The 19,805-nt window shown below is 43.0% G+C and overlaps 1 protein-coding gene across 1 annotated transcript in view; it reads left to right on the top strand.

Moving 5' to 3' along the window:
• unc13c (unc-13 homolog C (C. elegans)) overlaps window positions 1-19,805 on the top strand; it is a 296,369-nt gene that overhangs the window by 28,777 nt on the left and 247,787 nt on the right. The window contains exon 2 of the mRNA XM_088333511.1: window positions 4,056-8,288. Within this exon, the coding sequence (XP_088189637.1) occupies window positions 4,199-8,288 (4,090 nt within the window). The 5' untranslated portion in view covers window positions 4,056-4,198. The remainder of the gene's footprint in view (window positions 1-4,055; window positions 8,289-19,805) is intronic.

Below are 19,805 nucleotides of genomic sequence, written 5' to 3'. Positions count from 1 at the left end.
AACACAAACACAAAATTAACCCAAACCCGACTTCAAGTCCCGCGATTGAGACTAAATGTCCTTCATTAAAGTCCACAGTTCAAAAATCACAGCCGGGGCAAAATGAACACAAAATGATACCTGTACTTAAGGTTTGATGCAGACCTGCAGAGTCCAGGTCCTGTTGAAAGTAATCCAAGGAAAAAAGTGTATATTTCCAAAGGTAAGGGTGGGAAAAATATATCAGATGAACACATTTACTCACTCAACTCCTTTTTCTTTAACCAGCATTTTACCCCCTCTTCTTTCTTTGTCTGTCCCTCACCTTTAGCGGTCCCCACTTAAACTCGCCACCCCGCGTTTGTTCCGCCCCTCATGTTTCGTTCACCCATGCAAAACATATCAGAATAAGTCTCTAAAATAAATACATCAAAAATATATACAGTTGCAAATACATATTATACATGGGTTACACATATTTACAAAGAAAGACGGTACACCGAGATCGTTTTCAAAGCTTTAGTAATAATAATATAGCTTTGACAGGGCAGTTATTGGTAGCAACACTCGAGCGCCGCTAGAGGCCGTTAAAAAAAATTACATAAATGGCCGCATCACTGAATAAGCCGCAGGGTTGAAAGTTAGGGAAAAAAAGTAGCGGCCTATAGTCCGGAATTTACGGTATTCCTTTTATGTTGACAATATCTGTGTATTATTTGTTATTGCAACATCCATTGCAGCCTGGTCATCCTGGAAGGGGGATGACCTCAGGTTACTTCGTTTTCCTCATGTTGAGGTTTTTGAGTTTTTCCTTGCCCTCATGTCGTTTTTAGATCAGGGGATGGTGTAAAAATAGTCTGTGGTTTGCAATAATGTGTAGTCTGTGCAGCCCTTTGAGACTCTTTGTGATTAAGGGCTATACAAATAAATATGACTTGACCTGTCCCTACTTTATTTTTCCCATTTAAATGAATACTAATCAAGTCTCATGTTTAATGTAAAATGGATAAAGAACCCTTCACACAGCACGCACATTCTAATGTCCCTCCCCAAGCCAAACCGTGAGGCTGTTTTCCAGTTTGTTCGAAGTGTGACCAAGTCTAGCGTGTTTCCATCTTTATGAGTCGGCAAAGTGATCAGTTGATTAAAACCAAAAGTATCAATTAGAGACAGAAATGCAACAGTAAGTGAACTGAGTGGGGAGTTCATATGAATGTTTAAGTCCCCTTTAATTATTACTGTGAAAGATTTTATACATTTTACTATTAGGATTTTATTAAATACGAGTTACATTTATCGAGGGCAATGAAGATTTTCACTGAGTGAGCTTCAGGTCACACCGTTTTGGCTGGGGGATTTTGATAACAGGACTCTGACGGAGAAGGCCAGACGCACAAGGACAGACATCGCGACGCTCTTCTCCGGGATGATGGAGCCCACGTGGGGGGCTTTCCGGGCGCGCCGATGGGAGGAGCCGGCACTCCAACTTGTGGAAAAAACATGGGCTGGGAGAAGAACTCCAAAAGATAGAGACGGAAAATCAAGAGATAAGGCTTGACGGAGACTCGAGCGACACTAATTCAGCTTATTTGATGGAGTTCATTTAGTTAAATTATTTAATAAATCAAATCTTCTCCCCGTGTGGAATTGCTGGTCTCTTCTCCATCTTTTCACATCAACAAACGAGCATGCGTTGTTAGGTGAATGAAGGTTGTGTTTGGTTAATGGAGTCAGATAACCAATTCGAACAATTTGGTTAACGGTACATTTTAATATCTAATTCCTAACAGTCTGCATAGGTTACTAGGTCAGACAACAGTTCAGAGAATTTATCCAAAAAAACTGAGTATGGTCCTGGTGAGCGATAAATAGTTACTACATAAATTGACATTAAAGAGGACCGCATAACAAGAGCCTCAAACGCCTTATAGTTATTAGAGGTACGGGGAGTAAGTTTGATTATTTTTTCAGAAATTAGCGCAACACTGCCACCCTTCTACAAAGAGCGTGCTACATGACAGCTAACATAGTCTTGAGGAAAAGCCTCATTTAACGGTAAAAACTCATCTGGTCTCAACCAAGTTTCACACAGAGCAATCAGATTAATTTTGTGATCATGAATAATATTATCAACAAGTAGAGCTTTAGGAGCAAGCGATCTAATATTTAAAAGACCAAATTTTAACTTGCTGAATCTTTAAACTTAGCTGAAGTCTTTGTAGAAATTGTCACAAGATGTCGCCGTTTGGCCGTGTTGAGTGTCAGGCGTCGGTGACATGCAAGATCGATGAAGAAATATTGGTGTAATTAGGCACAATTCCATCATTTTCATGTCCTTCTCTGCCATTTTGCCGATGTAGCTCCCTTAGCTTAGCACCATGGCCCTGTTGACAATATCTGTGTATCTGTGTATTATTTGCCCTCATGTAGGTTTTAGATCAGGGGATGGTGTCATAATAGTCTGTCGTTTGCAATCATCTGTGGTCTGTGCAGCCCTCTGAGACTCCTTGTGATTAAGGGCGTCACAAATAAACATGACTTGATTTGAATCTTAGTGGGCTTGGGGATGGAGACATTTACAGCATCAACTCTGTAAATCCCGAGACTAACAGTGTTCTCGTTTGCCTGCGTCCTAGACGAATCATTTTGGCAGGGGACGCATTGGGTCAAATCAACGTTTTTGACACCAAATTGTCATTATTACCCGATTACTTTTTTTATTTTTATTTTTTTAACAAAGATTTACTGCACTCCAAACATTTCGTCAGGCAGATCCGCCATCCGCCATTGTTGTTTTGGTCTCGCGCCGATCTCGGCAAACGATATCTCGTTGCTTCGAGAGGACGTCATTGTTGTGGCGGTTGTCGAGTGAAAGAGAAGTATACCTCCGAAAAAACAGTTGGTATTAGGTGAAAATCAACCAAAAATTGTTTGTGGTTTGCAATAAGTCGGTAATAAGTCAAAACATAACACAGAAAGTGGTAACAACGGCAATAACTCCGGCACGAAAAAACGGCGGAGAAATTCTTCAGAAGACCGCGAAGGCAAGGAAAACATGTGTTTTGAAGCAAACGATTCGACGAAAGAAAATAAACAAAAGAATACTCCGAGCAAGAAAATGACTTTTTTGCCTAAATGGACTAAATTATATTCCTGGTTATGCTATGAAGAGGATGATAATGGATTGGACCTTTAGAAGGCATTACAACTATGGCGGGACAGCAAACCACAAAGAATATATGAACTGAAACATTTGAAGTGATAACTGCTTTGTATTACCAATTAACTGTGATGATTAAAACTGCAAGAATATATAAATATTTCAGCAATATTATTTTGTATAATGTACATTATTGTTGTGAACTGAAAAATCTTGAAGTGATAACTGCTTTGTATTACCAATAAACTGTGATGATTAAAACTAAATGAATATATAGATTTATATTATGTATTTGTCGCCGATTTACAATTTCAACCTCGATAACACTAAATTTTGGGGACCCATAGATCTCTGTTGGGACCCATAGATTTTTGAGCATGCGAGTCTCTGGAACCCACCACTGGACACTGGACTAATGAAGCAACAGGATGAAAAAAAACAGTACTTCGGCTCAGTCGGACAGTTGTTGTCATCGAAAAACAAACGTCTGGCCGTCACTTCAGACTGTTTAAATTTTCAACACGATGCCTTTGAAAGTGTACAGTCTGCTGCGCACATGTGTTATGAACACATGATTGATTCAAATACTAAGCCATGCACAGCAGGACTCTGCATGTGGAACAAATGGAAGCACAGGTCATTAACTTTCAGCGTTTAATTAGTTCGTACGTCATATTTGCCATCATAATCACTGAATGGAAAGTACTGCACTTTATCCGACAGCGCTATTCATTTTGTGTCGGAGCTCAATTTGAGAAAATTCATATGTTCATCTCTATTATCTGCCGCCATCATTTCATTTTCCATTCGACACATTGACAAATATTCTTTCGTTTGTACTATATGTTTACATCGACTAATACTACTGTCTAAAATATATTACTCCTAACACTAAGGTTTTTTTTTCTCTTTCCAGGGGGATTTCATTTATTTGATTTAAACTCAACTCTATCCGACTTCACCATAAGGATCTGGTAAATAGGTCTGCTTTTCATAAAAAGAAGCTGGCATTCCTCAAACTACCAGAGCTCCCGTCTCCATCGATCCCTTCTCTCGTTAATGCTACAGTCTTCTGGGTTGCCATCCATGGTTTCTACCCTCATCAAGATTATATCAGTTTACATTGAAAAGATTTGCAAAGGAATGTTTACAAAGAAATTGGCAAACCAAATCAAGAAGAAAGAGAGAAGTAAAACTAAAGAGCAGACAAAGTGGGCCTCTGACCCGCAGGCCATCAATCCAACTCTTTCTAACACGGTAAAAACCACTGTTAAAAAGATTTCTAAATGCTCCTCAGCACGTAACGTATCGTTGGAAGACGACGACGGCAAAAACGACTGCTCGTCACTCTCACCCACTTTCAGTTATCGCGTGGCCATCGCAAATGGACTCCCTAGAACCGCCCCTTTTTTGAACAACAACAATGAATGCATATTTCCCGAGGTGATTTCAATCGACAGTAGCTATTCCGACACACTGAGCGACGCGAAGCCTATCCGGAGGCTGGATGAGCATAAATCGCACACAATGCCAGTAAGACGGAACCGGAAGAGCCTCATCAGTTTGGCTCCCTCTGACGGGAGCTCTGAGGGGGAACGAGTAGAACGCTCGAGTCTTCAGACTCTTCGTCTGGGAGCTCTTCGCAAGTTGAGGAAATGGAAAAAGAGTCAGGAATGCGTGTCTTCAGACTCAGAGGTGAGCAATTGGAGGAAGACCCTCGGCATCAGGAGCAAATCTTTAGACCGAGCAGGACGGCAGCAAAAAAGCTCCACTCTGGAACCTGGCTCCTCTTCCACAGGATGCATCAGTCAGACACAGGACGTCATGGAGATGATCTTCAAGGAACTTCAAGGCATTAGCCAGATAGAGACTGAACTGTCTGAGCTACGCGGCCACGTCAATGCCCTAAAGAGCTCGATTGATGAGATTTCTAGCAGTGTTGAAGTAGTTCAGAGTGAAATCGAGCAACTACGCTCTGGATTTGTCCAGTCGAGAAGGGAAACACGTGACATCCATGATTATATAAAACAAATTAGTCACCAGGCAAACAATTCCACTTTGCGTTTCCTCAATGTTCCTGAAGAAAGGTCAGAAAAAACGGAACATCTCATTTTTAAATTACTAAAAGACAAAATGGGTCTTACAGATGCCCATAAAACCATTAAAATTGAGCTTGCTCACAGGTTAGGACAACAACGTGAATGTTCTAATGCAAAACCTCGTCCTATTATAGTTATTTTTGCAACACCGCAAGACAGAGATTTAGTTTTGAAAAAATGCTATAAACTCAAAGGAACCGGAATTACGGTTTCCACGGACAGTTTAACTCGGGAGGGGAAAGAGCGAAAAGAAAAAGCAATGTCCTCATCACAAACCTATGAAAGTATGGATATTAAGGTATCAGGAAAAGATAAAGTAGTCGAGAGTGACGACTGGGATTCCATGGACAGTGACAAGGAGTTGGATGAGCTAAGCAGAAACAAATATGCAATGGTGATAACAAAGCCCACTCAAAAGGGCAAATCAGATAAAAAGAGATCTCATGACCACAGCCGGTCAGGGGAGGAAGCAAGCTACTCAGGTGCAGTCCACTATGCCGATGACTCATACTATGACACTGACAAGCATGGAAAGGCTTACTACTCAGATGTGACATCTGGTTGGCTATCTCAGAGTGACTATTCAACACCGAAACTCAGCCGGTCTGAATCAGATTGCTCAAAACTTTGCCAGTCATACTCGGAGGACTTTTCAGAGAGTCAGTATTTTACACGGACCAATGGCTGCTCCCTATTATCTTCCTCAGATCAGGAACTGTGGCAGAGGAAACAAGAGGACATGGCCTCCTCTTGGTATGCCAGTCCCAGTCACCCCTGCAACGAGAATCCACCTTATGAACACAATGAGATCGGGACGACTGACACTGTAGACAGTGGCGTAAGTAATGGACTTGTTTGCATGTCTAGGGACAGAAGTCACTACAGTGGCTCCCAACTTTCTCTGCAAGCTGACCTGTCACCTTGGAAAGACTGGCATCATATAGAGCAAGGTGCCGATTCAGGTTTGGAAGCGTCCATAGAGGTCAGTAGTCCATTTGACCCATCCACCATACCAGGTTTTCCAGAAAACATAACTAAATGCCAAGAAGTTGATTTACAATTTGAAGGGGAGGAGGAGTTCATGATGCTTGACAGAGAACCCGTTCTGCCACCGATAACGACTCATATTATTACACCTATCGTCGACCGGGAGTCCACCAAAGCACATGTGCGCCAGCCTAAAGGAAATTCCAAAGGGGTAGCAAAAGAAAGTGGGAAGGTTGCTTCCAAAGATACCTCAAAAGCTACAGCTAAACCTACAAATAAACAAACTAAAATTGGGTCCAAAGACGAAAACCCCAAAATACAAGTAAAAGACACTAACAAGATAGCTTCAAAGATTTCATCCAAAGTGACAACAAATGTTACTCCGACAGAGTCAACAAAACAGAAGAAATGCACACTTAAAGAGATCCCACAAGCTATCCAAAAAGACCCTCAAAAACATACTAAATATTTGACGAAGCCCCCAGTTGAAAATGTAACTGAAGTAGTGCCTAAAGTCATTTACAGTGAGACAGTCAAAGTTAGCAAAGCGGCCCCAAAAGTTTCCAAGGCAATGACACCGAAACAAAGTCCAAAACAGTCGCCGAAAGAGAGCCCTAAAATGACTCCAGTAATAAGCCCGGCTTCAACTCCCAGAGAATCCCCAAAAGAATCCCCAAAAGATTCTCCCAAACAGTTCCCTATTACCAGCGTTCAAGAACCAATACAAGGCACACACAAACCTGCCGTTAAGGATGTTACCAAAGACACTGGAAAGGTACTCCCAAAGGAGATACCTACGGTAAAGAATAAGGAGAGCAGCAACAACAATACAATGCCACCCAAAAGGGATACTAGCATTCCGGTCAAAGAAGCACTAGTTTCTAAAGAGATCCCGAAAGTATCCGTCGTAGAAACCTCCAAGGTTTCCTCAAGTCAATCTCCGCAAATAGCCTCTCCAAATGCATCCAAAATAATTGCTAAAGAAGTAACTAAGGAAGTCTCAAAAGCTGTCCCAAAGGAAACATTTCCTGAGATTGATGTCAGTCACAGTTTTCACCAAACACAGAGTAAATCCACAACCATGTATCGCAGTCAGAGTGAGATCCGAACAGAAAAGGTTGAGGAAGTGCCTAAGTCATGGAGCAGCAGACTCAGTATAGACCTCAGCGAGAAGTCTTTCGGCTTTGGCTTCGGTTCTACCCTTCAAAGGGCTAAATCTGCACTGGAGGTTGTGCTGAAATCTGGGCCGCAGAATACACCCGCTCCTCCTGAAGAACCCTCAAACTCTTCATCGTCATTCATGGGCCGTTTCCGCACACTCTCCACCTCTAACACACCCCCACCTGCAGAACCAATAACTCAAAAAGAACCTGTTTGTTACAAACCAGAGGAAGAGAAGAACCCAAGTGCAGAGATAGAAGCTGCTGAACATTTAGAGGATGGTGAGACCCACTATGTTGAAGTGATGGAACAGGTTTTGGCTAATTTAGAAAACAGAACTAATGTTAATGAAACTGAAGAGCTTGTGCCTGAAAGTGAGCCTTTTCAGGACAAAGACGATACTGAGGATGTCCAGGATTCTCAAGACAAAGAAACCCCGCAAGATGTTGAGACTTCAGAAGACTTTAACGCCGCGAGAGACGATGAAGCAAATCAGGAAGCCCATGTCCTGGAGTATGACTGTGGCTTAGATGAGCCATACGATGAGGAGTACAGTGAGGAGTATGAAACACACCTAACTGAGGACACGGCTGAATATGATGCTATGGTGGAGTATCTGGATGTCGAAGAACCCGATGAGACAGAGGACAATGACATAACCGAGGAGATGGAAGAGGGTGATGAAGATGTCGAGGAGATTGGGGAGCTGGTTGAGGAGACTGCGGAGGTAGCTGAGAAGGTGAATGAACAGGAAGGAGTTGAAACTACACCCGTGGTTGAGGAGAAGCCTGCAGCGGCAGAAGCACCACCAAAAAAACGCGTACGACCGACATTTAAAGAGGCTGCTCTGAGGGCGTACCGGAAGCAGATGGCCGAGCTGGAGCAACAGATCTTGGCAGGAGGTAGGACTCTTTCACAATGGCTACAAAAATTGTCATATATTAACTGCGAACATGCAGTGAAGGCATACATTTTCCTTAACTGGGCATTATACTTCTCAATTTTTTGTTTTTGTTGTGTGTATTCTGTAAAACATACAACATATATAAAAATAACGTATGATATGTGAGTCTAATTTGGTGCTTGTAAGAACCAGGGTTGGGTAGGGTTACTTTTACTGGATTACTTTCAATTACTTTTGGATTACTCCAATACCATTTATGCTAATAAAAGACAAAATAAATTGAATATGAATACAATTATGACTCAAAACGCGTGGTAGGCTTTCTCTCCTGGCTTTGATCTCTTTGATCTCTGGCAAAACTAACATAAAATGCGACAGAAACAAAATGAAAATAAATCCAAGCAGCTTGCCAACATCATTTTTGCCGTTCCATGTATTACGTTACTCCCCAAGCCTGCACAAAATTTAGTAATTTTATTCACATTTAGTTTCTTTTGTCTTTTATTAGCATACAGTGGAACGTCGGTTCTCGACTACCGTTCCAGGACCCTGTTCGAAAACCGATTTGTTCAATCACCGAAATCGTTTTTCCCATTAAAAGTAATGTAAAATCGTTTTAATCCGTACCAACACCCTGAATGTTTACCATGAACGTAAACATGAAGCTAACCCAGGCTAATCGTGCGTTAGCGTAATCTTCCGTACGAAACATTACGCTAAAATGAACGTGTACAAATAAAAAAAGGATTATGAATAGGATTTCTTACCTTTGTGGTGGACGGTGGGAGAGAAAAATCATCAAAAGTTTTTTAACCTCTTCCAAAACTCGCGGCAGTTGCTCGCTTATAGCGCTAACTTCCTTAGCCGCATCACTCGATTTCACAGCCTCCTTATTCTTTACTATCGTACTGATAGTAGATTTAGCCATGCTGTATTCACTAGCAAGATCGGAAATTCGTACACCTCTTTCATATTTAGCTATTATGTTTTTCTTAAAGGCAATAGTTGGACAAACAACTTGTCTTTTTTCACCTGTCCTGCTTGCACCGACCTTCTTCGGAGGCATAATTAGGGGCTAAAACACCCGTACGCCGCTCAGCATCGCACCCTAGAGTACCGGCTTTCGAACTCCGATTTTTTGGCCGAACAGCGGAGCAAGAATTTCTCGCAATTTTTGGTCGAACACCGATTTGTCCGGACTGAGAGGCGTTCGAAAACCGAGGTTCCACTGTATTTGGTATTGGAGTAATCCAAAAGTAATTGAACGTAATCCAGTTAAAGTAACCCTACCCAACCCTGTCTAGTACATATAGTCACCTGCTATACAGCATCATGGAACAAGAACACAATGGCAATCAAGCGACATTTAGCATCCACTGATGCTTGGAAAGAGTGGCCACTAAGTTGACATATTGTATATTTCAAAACAGCAAACATAATCAAGGTACAAGTAAGGTCAAGTCAAGTCAAATCAAGTCATTTTTATGTGTATAGCCCTTAATCACAATGTATTTGTTATGAACCAATCAGTGCACCACTGGAATCTACGGACATTGGGTTTAACTTTTGTTGTAGTTCACGGAAGAGACATTTTCACCCGACTGACTCATTGACAGACTGAATCACACCTTCGTCTTGCATGTTGGAGATGAGGCATGCACTGCGCTCCAGGCACGAGACTTGTAATAAAATGGCACGGTATCTTTTTGCTGTTTTCTTATAGCTTGGTAGCGTATTCAGTTGAAACAATTGCATACCTGTCAACTTGTACGTTTTAACCGTGCAAAGTACTTTTATTATGCATTTTGAGACGTGTACGACGTACAAGAAAATCTGTACGGAAAAACGCAAATTTGTCAATGATGGGTACCATCCGGTATACACCGACTATCACGAAACGGCAAATCAATCAAGTCAAACGAGTTTGCCGGGGTAGCCTCTATCTCGGTATCGTTTTTTTTCGTTGCAAGAGGAGCCAGCGGTTTGATGCTACAGTGCGCATGCGTCTGCCGCCCAGGGATTTCCCATTATGCATCATTCCGATTACAAGTGAACAAAGCAAAAGCAGAGCAGTAGGCTTACATTACAACATAGTTTTGAATTTTCTTTGGATACAGTCATCAAGTCGCAATGGCCGAACCTGAAATAAAACGCCGTAAGTCATTCTTATCTGAAAACAACAGGCGGGGTTGATTGAGTACATTTGAAATACACGTGTTCTTAAAAAACATCGGATTTCATGTGGTAGTTGTGTAGTGAAAGGAAGTCCGTCTCTTTTTAGAGAACCGGCTTTTTCGGCTCAACTCATTAAAGAGAGCCGGCTCTCAAACGGCTCACTTGCTTTGATGCATTATATTACGAATAATGATGTTGTATAAAGAAGTTAAGAAAAAAAGGAAGAAAACGGGACAGCACGGCGGGGCAGTGGTTAGCATGTGTGCGGCACAGTTCTGAGGTCGTGGGAACCTCCTGCGTGGGTTCAAATCTAGCTCCCGGCCTTACTGTGCGGAGTTTGTATGTTCTCCCCGTGCTTGCGTGGGTTTCCTCCGGGCACTCCGGTTTCCTCCCACATTCCAAAGACATGTATTTCAGGTGGATTGGCCGGTCCAAATTTTCCCTAGGTGTGACTGAGCGAGTGTCTGTCCCCTTGTGCCCTGCGATTGGCTGGCCACCAGTTCAGGGTGTCCCCTGCCCACTGCCCGATGATTGCTGGGATGGGCTCCAGCACCCCCGTGACCCTACTGTGAGGATAAGCGGTGCAGCTAATGAGATAATGAGAAAATAAGAAAACGAAAAAATACAGGTTTTTCGTTATCTCTTTAATCAGTATATTACCAACAATGATTTAATGCAGAAAATGAATTCATAATTTGAATAAGAAAATGTATTATTCTACTTAATTATATTTGCATGTATTTTTTTCCTTCTACAGTAAACGTCCAAGCTACTTAATTTTTGAACTTTTTATAATAAACCACATTCACGTCGAGCAACTCAGGATCTCACAACAAAATGTTAACTAACAATATATATATGATATAACGAAACACATGTTCCATATAAAATGTTACACTACATAAATAAACAAGTTTGAAAAAAAAATATGGTGTAAGATTATTTTGTATTTTGTAAGGGAAAATATGACAATTTATAAGGGCATGGAGCCCTGAAGCTTGACAGGTTACTGTCAGAAATGGTCAGTAATACTGGTTACCGGTTTCAAATGTATTACACAGTGCCTTAAGCGCAAACTTGTTTTCGCTAATCGAGAATCACCGCTATACTTCTGACACTTAGAGAATTTCCGAGCCTGGCATTTTATCGATCAAAGTTTCTAAATAAAAAATAAATAAGATAAACTAAGGTGAAAGCTCAGTGTTTCTGAGAGTTTACTAGCATTCCCTGGTGACAACGGTTCCATAAAATCAGTCTAATTTCAATTCCGAGGGTATCACCTACACAATACCAGAGGCTCTCCTCTCAAATGAAGTGCATTTTTCAAAGCCATACCTCCCGAAGAAATGATGCACTAAGCATAAAAAGGGTGTACCTCCTTCAAACTTCACCAGCAGCAGACCTCTATAAATATTTTAAGCAAGGCTGACCTGGTTAGAGAATGCCCTTGGGAGTGTGAATTAGCATCTGAATACAGACACCGCTGTAGCCAGTTAAAGAAGGGGGAGCTGGCAATAGTGGAAGTCGGCATCGTTGGGACTCCCATCACAACTCGTACACAGACCAGCCGGCACGCATTAGAGCACCCTCGCGACGAGCACACGTTAGCAACATGGGACGGAGGCGTAAAGCTAATGAGGGGTGGAATATGTATGTGTGTGCTTCCAATTATGGGGTTCTTTTCACCATCTGTAGGTAGGAGTTTGTTGTGTGGGATGCATTTTTGGACTCGTATGAGATGCTCAAAGTGGAGTAGAGTATTTAAAGGCATCTTGGGGGTATGCTAGTACTGGGAAGCTTCTGTTTTCGATGCAATTATGTTCCTAAGGTGCAGTGACGTCTGTAAGGTCTGGTGAGGTACAGTCCGATTCCCAAATGAAAGAACCTACAGTACAGCTTATTCATTATTATTATTATATTACCTTCCCTCATCACATTCTACAGGGGCACCATAGAGAGTATCCTGACCAGCTGTATCTCTGTGTGGTGTGGAGGCTGCAGCGCTACCGACTGGGGTAGTGTGAGGAGGGTAACGAGGACAGCAGAGAAAATAATCGGGACTACACTTCCCTCCATTCAGGACATTGGCCAGAAGCGCTGCCTATCCCATGCTAAGAACTTTATCGGGGACCCCTCTCACCCCCATCATGGACTGTTCACTCTGCTAGCCTCTGGGAAGAGGTACTGCAGTCTGCGGTGCAGGACCACCAGGTTCCGCAGTAATCTAGTCCCCCTGGCCATTAGACTGTTAAATGGTCAATCTAACATATACTGGTAGTTAACCTAAATCTAAACGGCTGCTAATTTGACTTTTTGCACTACTGGCAGTTCTTTATAGCTTGCCACTCCTTGCACATTTGCTCTCTGCACTATTGTACTTACAGCGTTATTGTTACAGTGTTAATGTTACTGTTTACCTGACTTGTTAACCTGACTGCCCATTTTGCACATCTGGTTAGCTACTCCTCTTGCACTATCGGCACTATGGTAAATACTATACGTAGCCATAATACAATACAACTTTTACTTATATCTGTACATTCAAGGAAACTGGGCGGGTCAGATGTATCGACATTTCGTTCTGTATACACGTGTACTAGAATGACAATAAAGTAGATCTGAATCTGAATCTGAATCTGAATTATTAGATTGGCAAGACTTAATGTGTTAAATTAGAAAAACAGCATTTCTTCCATACCTGTCAACCTCCACGGCTCCATTCCCTTGCAAAACTGTCGTATTTTCCCTTACAAAATGCAAAATAATCTTACACCATATCTTTTTTTCAAACATGTTTATTTATGTCGTTTAAGAAGTTATATTGTACATGTGTTATACAATGCATCAAAACAAGTGAGCCGTTTGAGAGTCGGCTCTCTTAAATTAGTTGAGCCGAAAAAGCCGGTTCTCTAAAAGGAGACGGACTTCCTTTCACTAAACAACAACCACATGAAATCCGATGTTTTTAAATAATTTGTTCACGTGTGATCGGAATGATGCATGATGGGAAATTCCCAGGCGGCAGACGCATGCGCACAGTAGCATCAAACCGCTCGCTCCGTTTGCAACGAAAAAAAACAATACCGAGATAGAGGCTACCACGGCGAACTCGTTTGACTTGATTGATTTGCCGTTTCGTGATAGTCGGTGTATACCGGATGGTACCCATAATTGCCAAATTTGCGTTTGTCCGTACAGATTTTCTTGTACGTCGTACACGTCTTAAAATGCATAATAAACATACTTTCTACGGCAAAAACGTACAGGTTGACAGGTATGTTGTTCTATAACAATATACTAACGGTAGCTTAGTAAAAAAAAAACTACTAAAATAAGATTATCTTACCGAAAAAGTCCTGTCCGGAATTTGAAAATGTGTTACTATCTGCTGTCATTTGCCGTTCTTTAAATCATGACCAAAGTTTTTCGATCTTAAATTTTGAAAAACTTTAGGATATAAACAAATAATTATTTACTGCAATCAGTGAATGAATTTACCTCCAGGTGTTGCTTGTGCTCCACCATAAATCTTGTTTTTTTTTTCTCTGAAGTATGCTACAATCTCCTACACTGATGAAAAAAATAAATTACTTTATAACTTTAAGTTATTTTAAGTTCTGATATGAATTACTAATCCCAAGAAAATGGAATCAATGAACTAGGCCGATGGAAATAACACACACAATTTATTAACGCAGACAAAAAAGGGAGGAAAAGGCGCCGGAAGTTTTTGACCGCTGAAAGTAGCCCAAAACGAAAGATTCACGCTATAGTGCTAGTCAATTTGGGGTACAAGGGAATACAGAAAAAAAAAACGCTCATTCCCAAGAATCAGCAAACATGGTGTTAAATCTGAAACCGTCCTCTTACTTGTGTTTGCTGAGAGATTTGGTCTTGTGCTCCAAATGTTCTCAACGTATGGCCCATGTGCTAGACCTAGGGCTGAAGTGCATATTTGCGAGGCAGTAGAAATGAGAGCGAGCTCTTGGTCACTTCCTCTCATCATATGGACCAGGTACTCTCAACCAGCTCTTGCCTCTATGGGTGTTGTCTTATATATCTAATTCTCGCTGTATTGGGCAACGGTCTTTGAAGTTGCTAAACTTATTAGAAAGGCCGAGAAGTGAGAAATGTGTGTAATGTTCTCTACTTGAGAATGTCCCTACAATGGACATAATTACGTATGGTGAGAAAATTATTCTATCAATACATAGCTGTTTCAATCGGGCGGCAGTAGCTCAGGAGGTAGAGCGCTCGTCTTGGGATCAAGGGATTCCAGTTCGAATCCCGGCACGTCCGTGTTACATCTCGAAGTGTCCTTGGGTAAGACACCGAACCCCTAATACCCCCAATAAGCAGGTTACCATGGCTGCAAGGCCGCTATTGGGAAATGTGGAGCACATTGTAAAGCGCTTTGGGAAGTCATTGACTTGAAAATCGCTATATAAATGCTGTCACGGTCGCCTTGGTGACCAGTCTGCCCCGCCCCCTGGGCAACAGCTGAAAGCAGTTCCACTAATGGTGGGTCTGTATTTAAGGCTGCATGGTGGGCTCTGCGGTTGCGGGTTCATTACTACTCATTCTTCACAATCCCGGTCTGTTATGCCTTGTCCTGTTTAGTCTGTTATGCCTTATCCTGTTTTAGTCTGTTATGCCATGTCCCGTTGAGTTCGTGCCGGAGGAACTCTGTATTGTTCTGTTTTGCCCCGGAGTATTGGGCGACTTTTATTTTATTAAATAAAACTTACGGATCGTCAACGCATTTGAGTTCTCCCTTCATGCCTCCTGCCTCTGTTCTGGTCCGGTCACCTTCCACGCCACCACGTCTCGTGAAAGAATGAACCAGCCAACAAATAGAACTCAGCGAACGATCCCAGCGCGACTTGGGAGAGCTGGAGAGCGCAGTTCGGCAGGCGCCTACTGAGTTGGCCTTCCCTGCCCGTTCGAACCACGGCCCCGCCCGTCGTGGCCCTTGCTGTGCCTCGAATGGGGTCCCGGGAAGAATTGACGCCTGCCTGTTCGACTCTCATGCCTGCCTGCCCGACTCCCGTGCCGATTGCCTGCTATTCCGTCTCCCCTGCGTGCCAGCCCGACTCCGACTCTGCTGCCCGTCGGCCGACTCCGACTCCGCTGCCCGTCGGGCCGACTCCGACTCCGCTGCCTGCCAGCCCGACTCCGCTCCTCCTGTTTTGCCGGTTCTGATTTTGACTCTCTCATGTCTTGTCTGTTCTGATTTTGACTCTCATGTCTTGTCTGTTTTGATTTTGACCCTCTCATGTCTTGCCTGTTCTGATTCCGCCTGTCCTGTCTGAATCGCCACTTCTGAACCTGAACCCCTGAGCCTGACTCTTCTGAATCTGACCCCCCTGAGTGCGACTCTTCTGAATCTGACCCCCCTGAGTGCGACTCTTCTGAATCTGACCCCCCTGAGTGCGACTCTTCTGAATCTGACCCCCCTGAGTGCGACTCTTCTGAATCTGACCCCCCTGAGTGCGACTCTTCTGAATCTGACCCCCCTGAGTGCGACTCTTCTGAATCTGACCCCCCTGAGTGCGACTCTTCTGAATCTGACCCCCCTGAGTGCGACTCTTCTGCATCTGGCCTGTCCTGAGTGTGACTCTTCTGCATCTGGCCTGTCCTGAGTGCGACTCTTCTGCATCTGGCCTGTCCTGAGTGCGACTCTTCTGCATCGGCCTGACCTGAGTGCGACTCTCCTGCATCGGACTGACCTGAGTGCGACTCTTCTGCATCGGCCTGACCTGAGTGCGACTCTTCTGCATCGGCCTGTCCTGAGTGCGACTCTTCTGCATCGGCCTGTCCTGAGTGCGACTCTTCTGCATCGGCCTGTCCTGAGTGCGACTCTTCTGCATCGGCCTGTCCTGAGTGCGACTCTTCTGCATCGGCCTGTCCTGAGTGCGACTCTTCTGCATCGGCCTGTCCTGTTTACCTGTTCTGATTTTGCCTGTCCTGTTTATCTGTCCTGTTCTCGTCGGTTCTGCCTGTCTGTCATCCCCTGTCCAGTTGGCCACCAGACCCCCCCTGCCGAGCGCCGATTCCGATCCGCCCGACGCAGATGGCGCCTGCCTCTCCCCGTTCCTGCGTGTTCGGAGGAGGGAGCAGGGTTGCCCCAATCGCGATCGTCAACATTCCGGGGCGCGAGGTAGTAATTTTTTCTTTTTTGGGACCTCGGGAGCTGTCCCTTAAGAGGGGGGCTCTGTCACGGTCGCCTTGGTGACCAGTCTGCCCCGCCCCCTGGGCAACAGCTGAAAGCAGTTCCACTAATGGTGGGTCTGTATTTAAGGCTGCATGGTGGGCTCTGCGGTTGCGGGTTCATTACTACTCATTCTTCACAATCCCGGTCTGTTATGCCTTATCCTGTTTTAGTCTGTTATGCCATGTCCCGTTGAGTTCGTGCCGGAGGAACTCTGTATTGTTCTGTTTTGCCCCGGAGTATTGGGCGACTTTTATTTTATTAAATAAAACTTACGGATCGTCAACGCATTTGAGTTCTCCCTTCATGCCTCCTGCCTCTGTTCTGGTCCGGTCACCTTCCACGCCACCACGTCTCGTGACAAATGCAGATCATTTCATCATTTCATTTCATTTTAATTACATTCAAAACTTGATGTTATCAGATTCCATAATGGTACATGGTAAATTGGTATGTTCGGTAAATGTCCAAAGGGGGCGCCGTCGTTCAATCCCTTCCAAAGTTCCGTGTTACTTGGAAGTCATTTTTGTGCTGGGCTTATTTGTTCGATAACAGCCTCAGGCAGATGTTGCATGTATCAGACACGCTCAAATGACTCTTCTTTTTACATCTTTTTGGGGGTTTGGGTTGGCGTTTGGTTTGTGTTTAAAACAGGCCTTTTCTTACTTTTATCATTTTCTTGCAACACTAACAAAAAACACAATTACAAGCTTAAAGACACTGGACTATTGCGTTTGCCAGTCGGATGATGGACTTGTTATTTAAGTCTGAAATGCTTGGTGGGTGAAGGGCAACGATTTTAGCTAATGTGTATGTGAGACGTGTGAATTTGGTCCGGTTCGTAACAGAGAGCATAATGAAAAAACCACGAGGTGGAGTACATGAGTATGGGTTCACCAAAGTGTTAGAACTGTAGTCCAGTCCATGCATGTTTATTTGTATAGCTCTTAATCACACAAAGTCTCAAATGGCTGTACAGAAAATACACAAGCAAATTCAGTTCATGTGTGTAAATATTGGTTACGAAACAAGGTGCGAGCAGAGTCGTTTTGTAAAAATGTCACTAAATACTGCAAACCAGAAGAGTACAGATGCATTTACCTTCTGTCTGACATGGTCACTGTTATAACCTTGGGAATTGAGTAGTCATAATTGTTAACCAATCCGTTTTAAAAAGTGAATCTTAAACATATTTAAAATCTACAAACATTTTTTATGATAGTAACACAAGGTGAGGTGCAACATATAGTCCTTTGTGTTTAGAATACAGGGTTGGGTAGGGTTACTTTAACTTGATTACTTTCAATTACTTTTGGATTACTCCAATACCAAATATGCTAATAAAAGAAGAAATAAACTAAATATGAATAAAATGATGACTCACAACACGTGGAAAGCTTTCTCTCCTGGCTTTGATCTCTTTGATCTCCGGCAAAACTAACATAAAATGCGACAGAAACAAAATGAAAATAAATCCAAACAGGTTGCCAATATCATTTTTGCCGTTCCATGTATTCCGTTACACCCCAAGCCTGCACAAAATGTATTCATTTTATTCATATTTAGTTTTTTTTGTCTTTTATTAGCATATTTGGTATGGGAGTAATCCAAAAGTAATCGAAAGTAATCCAGTTAAAGTAACCCTACCGAACCCTGTTAGAATAGTTTTCACACTTTAATCTCAGAACCCATTGACCTATGTAGCCCAATGTGAAAGTAAACACCTGGGATGCTGCAAGAAGTGTTCGATCTGATTAAGAAGAGGACCAAAGAACAAAGTATTTTGATCTGATTGCAAATGACAATTAAACACAAGACAGCTGCCAGATTAGCACATCTGTGCATTCTGCAGAGAGTGCTGCCATCCGGAAAGGTCTGGCAACACAGTGAGCATGTTCTATTCCTTTTTTCTTTTTTTTAATGAAAATGGGATAAGCGTATGATGACAAACAGAGGACTCTTACCGCTGGGGTCAGTGGCCCAACAGGCTAAAAGAGCGCTGCCGAGTAGCCCTCGCCAGCACTCATTGGCTGGCGTACAAAGTGTTCGGTGCTTATCAGGGAAAAAAAAAAAACCTTATTGAAGTCGGTTCACTCAAAAAAGAAAGCAACAGGTTGCAGAAAATGCTTTCAACGATTTGTCATCGTGCTTGCCAAGATCAGTAATTGCATTTCAGATGCTGCTCTCGGAAGTCTCGATAGGCAAAGTGCATTAATTCACTTTTCATTTGATCCTACTGACGCATCTGCCACTCTACCCGCTGAAGTTTTCTTTTATTTCACAAGAAATGAATGGGTTGTTTTTCTTTGAGCGCAACTGTTTTTAAGAAGAGGTAGCAACTTATATTTCCCTTTTCAACTTTTATCGATTAATCTATTTGAAAATGTCATCCCTGGTCATGGCAGCACGGCGGCACAGTGGTTAGCTCGTGAGCAGCACAGTTCTGAGGTCATGAGATCGAAACTCCTGTCTGGAGTCTGCATGTTCTCCCCGTGCTTGTGTGTGTGTGTTTGCTCCTGGCACTCCGGTTTCCTCCCACATTCCAAAAACATGCATGTCAGGTTAATTGGATGGTCCAAATTGTCCCTGGGTGTGAATGAACAAGCAAATTGTCTGTCCCTGTGTGCTCTGCGACTGGCTGGCAACCGGTTCAGGGTGTCCCCTGCCCACTGCCTGAGGATGGCTTGGATGGGCTCCAGGACCCCCGCGACCCTACTGAGGATAAGCGGTGCGGATGGATGGATGGATGGATCCCTGGTCATCTCTCTATTATCTTCTGTCACTTTTGAATAGGAGTGAGTTTTTGCATGGTATTACAACGCTGAGTGTTGTCCCTCTTTGTCAGTCCCAGGGTGAGCAACAGAGCATGAAGACTGTTATTTAACCGGTTTCATCCTTGCAATTTGGATCTGAACTCAATGGCCTCACTTGTGTCACATCTAGTAAACCGCTACAAAGAATGTCTTGCAGTTGGAGGAATGCACATCAATGTACGATCACATGCAATTATCGGTCAAAAGCAGTTTTTGTGTGACTCTACGAGATGTTGAAATAAGTAGTACTTGAAAACAAAGTTAAGACGTTGAGCCTTTTTGCTGCAGTGGTAATTTGCTATATTTTTCCATCAAA

The sequence above is a fragment of the Urocampus carinirostris genome, chromosome 4 (genome assembly GCF_059441175.1).
Source record: "Urocampus carinirostris isolate Australia breed hairy pipefish chromosome 4, RoL_Ucar_1.0, whole genome shotgun sequence".
NCBI lineage: Eukaryota > Metazoa > Chordata > Actinopteri > Syngnathiformes > Syngnathidae > Urocampus > Urocampus carinirostris.
The sequence above is the reverse complement of the archived record's forward strand: the minus strand, read 5'-3'. Positions and strand labels throughout refer to the sequence as shown.